The sequence below is a fragment of the Volvox carteri genome (genome assembly GCF_000143455.1).
Source record: "Volvox carteri f. nagariensis unplaced genomic scaffold VOLCAscaffold_1332, whole genome shotgun sequence".
NCBI classification, from domain to species: Eukaryota; Viridiplantae; Chlorophyta; class Chlorophyceae; order Chlamydomonadales; family Volvocaceae; genus Volvox; species Volvox carteri.
In genome coordinates, this window is record NW_003308536.1 from 1 (window position 1) to 2,300 (window position 2,300).

General features: G+C 51.2%; 1 protein-coding gene across 1 annotated transcript; it reads left to right on the forward strand.

Moving 5' to 3' along the window:
• Positions 1 to 1,743: 1,743 nt before the first annotated feature.
• Positions 1,744 to 2,193, forward strand: VOLCADRAFT_101473 (uncharacterized protein; the record flags this gene model as incomplete). The annotated part of the gene is made up of 1 exon (XM_002959908.1): positions 1,744 to 2,193. A coding segment is annotated over one exon (450 nt), but the record flags the coding sequence as incomplete, so codon positions are not given.
• Between the last annotated feature and the right edge of the window lie 107 nt (positions 2,194 to 2,300).

Consider the following 2,300-nt stretch of genomic DNA (forward strand, 5'->3'; position numbering starts at 1 on the left):
CGATTAGTGAGTGGTTGGAAGCATACACGTTTAGATGTCCAGCCTGACGTGTATCCGTCAGACGGCAAACAACCAGGAATTCACATGGCGAAGTATAAGCATTGGATGGGGCTGGCGGCCGAGCAAGCGGGCAGGAAGGAGGTGCTCCCGCACATCACAATGTTTATCCCACGTTCGGCGAATTGCAAGCTTATGCAGTTTAGGCTTTGCTGTTGGGCACTGGCGGCTAACAGAGCGCGTAAGGGACGGCGTTATATACCTAGGGAGGAGCGAGTATGCCCCTGCTGCGGCACTGATAGCCACATCGAGGATGAGAAACACATTTTGCTGGACTGTCCGGTTTACGACGGAATCAGATCTGATATGGGCTTTCCACGCTTCGAACATATGAAGGACGCTATGAAGTGGGAACCTGGACGCCTGGCAAGAATGCTGGAACGTATATGGTCTCACCGCAACTCTATCGTTCCCTTTGGTCGTTAGTATACTTCATTACTTGTTTCGTTGGAAGTGCGAGGTAGGATGGTGCTTATAGGCGATTTGGCAGCCCTTGAGCCCTCGGCTCGTACTAGGGTGGTTTGCAGGTACGGGGAACGCACCCACGACCATGTAACAACAACAACAACATGCTACGTTACGTTAAGACTTTTGGGAAAAGTGGTCGTCTCGGACATGGTACGGTACGTTACCGGTAAATTGGACGAAAAGTCTAATACTGGATTTACATGCTACGTTACGTTGCGAAAACTTTTAGGTAAAAGTGGGCCTGCGAAAGTCACCCAGTTTATACTGGATTTACATGCTACGTTACGTTGCGAAGACTTTTAGGTAAAAGTGGGCCTGAGAAAGTCACCCAGTTTACATGGGACGCTACGACGACGTTGTGTTCGTTGGCGCGAGCTGTGTAAACCATCTTCATTTTATGGCTTTCAATGGCCAAAACTTCAGCATATTCCCATATGGATTGGAATAAATTCGTGTTGCTTGATGCTGGGGCGTGCGGGCCGATGCGGCCCTGCCCATGCCGCTGCCCATGCGGCCGATTTGCTGTTTCCCCAGCGGCTTCAGCCCTGATACTACGTTTGGTTGCCTATTTGCCACATTAGCGGTTGCTAGCGGGCGAACAATACGAGCGGTGTTCTCCTTGTCCATTTTTAGAATATAAGGCAGCGGTGTGACTCGAAATTCGGTCAGAGTGCAAAGAGCGCACGATTTGTCAAGTATGTGGTCTTTAAAAGCGATTGGGCTTGGCCGTTTGTTATAACTCGCGAAATTGGCGACGCAATTCAGGTAACGGTACGAGGGGTCAACGTTTGACGAAATTCAAATTGAATTTCGTCAAACGTTGAATTATTCAAACCCCCCGACTTTACTTTTGTCCGAACCAACCACTTTTCCCAAAAAGTCTTAATGTAACGTAGCATGTAAACTAGCTATTACATGGGACATTACGACGACTTTGTGTTCGTTGGCGCGAGCTGTGCAAACCATCTCCATTTTATGTCTTTGAATGGCGAAAACTTCAGCATATCCCCTTAGAATTGCAATATATAATTGAAGGGTTTTAGGCAGCCCTGCCTACTGCAATGGCACTGCATCCCGCGCGAGTCGCGATGGCGTTTGCCCTAGCGGTCGCGATGGATGATATTTTTGATAACCTTGAAGATATGTTCGATGCTCAGTGGCAGTGTTTGAGCGCCGAAGTGATGATGGCAACGGCCGCTGAGGCTCAATGGCATCGCTATGGGTGCCGCAGCTCTGGCACTCGCATCGACCGAACGTCTGCGCCGGTTTTGGAGCATCCGCAATGATAACTCTCGGGGCTTCTGGGAGAATCAGGTCCTGGGGGACTGGGTGGCCATAGGCGCTCGTTACCCTGACCGCGAGGATGCCGAGTACCTAAGAAATTTCCGTGTCACCAAGGGTCCGTTCTTGGAGCTGTACCGGTCCGTTGGGAGCGCCATGGACCGACAGCCACAGGCTGCCGTCAGGGAGCCCATTGGGGGGCCAAAGCGCTTTGCTGTTGTCCTCGACTGGCTCAGCTTGGGGAGTTTTTACCGCCAGCTGGCTGGCAAGTACGACATCAGCTCCTCTGCTTTTCACGAGGCAATACACGAGGGTGTCGGCCTGTTCTTGACCATGTTGGTGCCGCGGGAAATAACAATGCCCTCAACTGACAAGGAGCTGCAGCAGGTGGGGGAGCACCGACGTCAGTTGCACACACTGTACATGGAGCGAGTCTTAACATCCTCATCTCCTGCAGGTCATGTCAGGTTTCGAGCGCATGGCATTTATGCCAT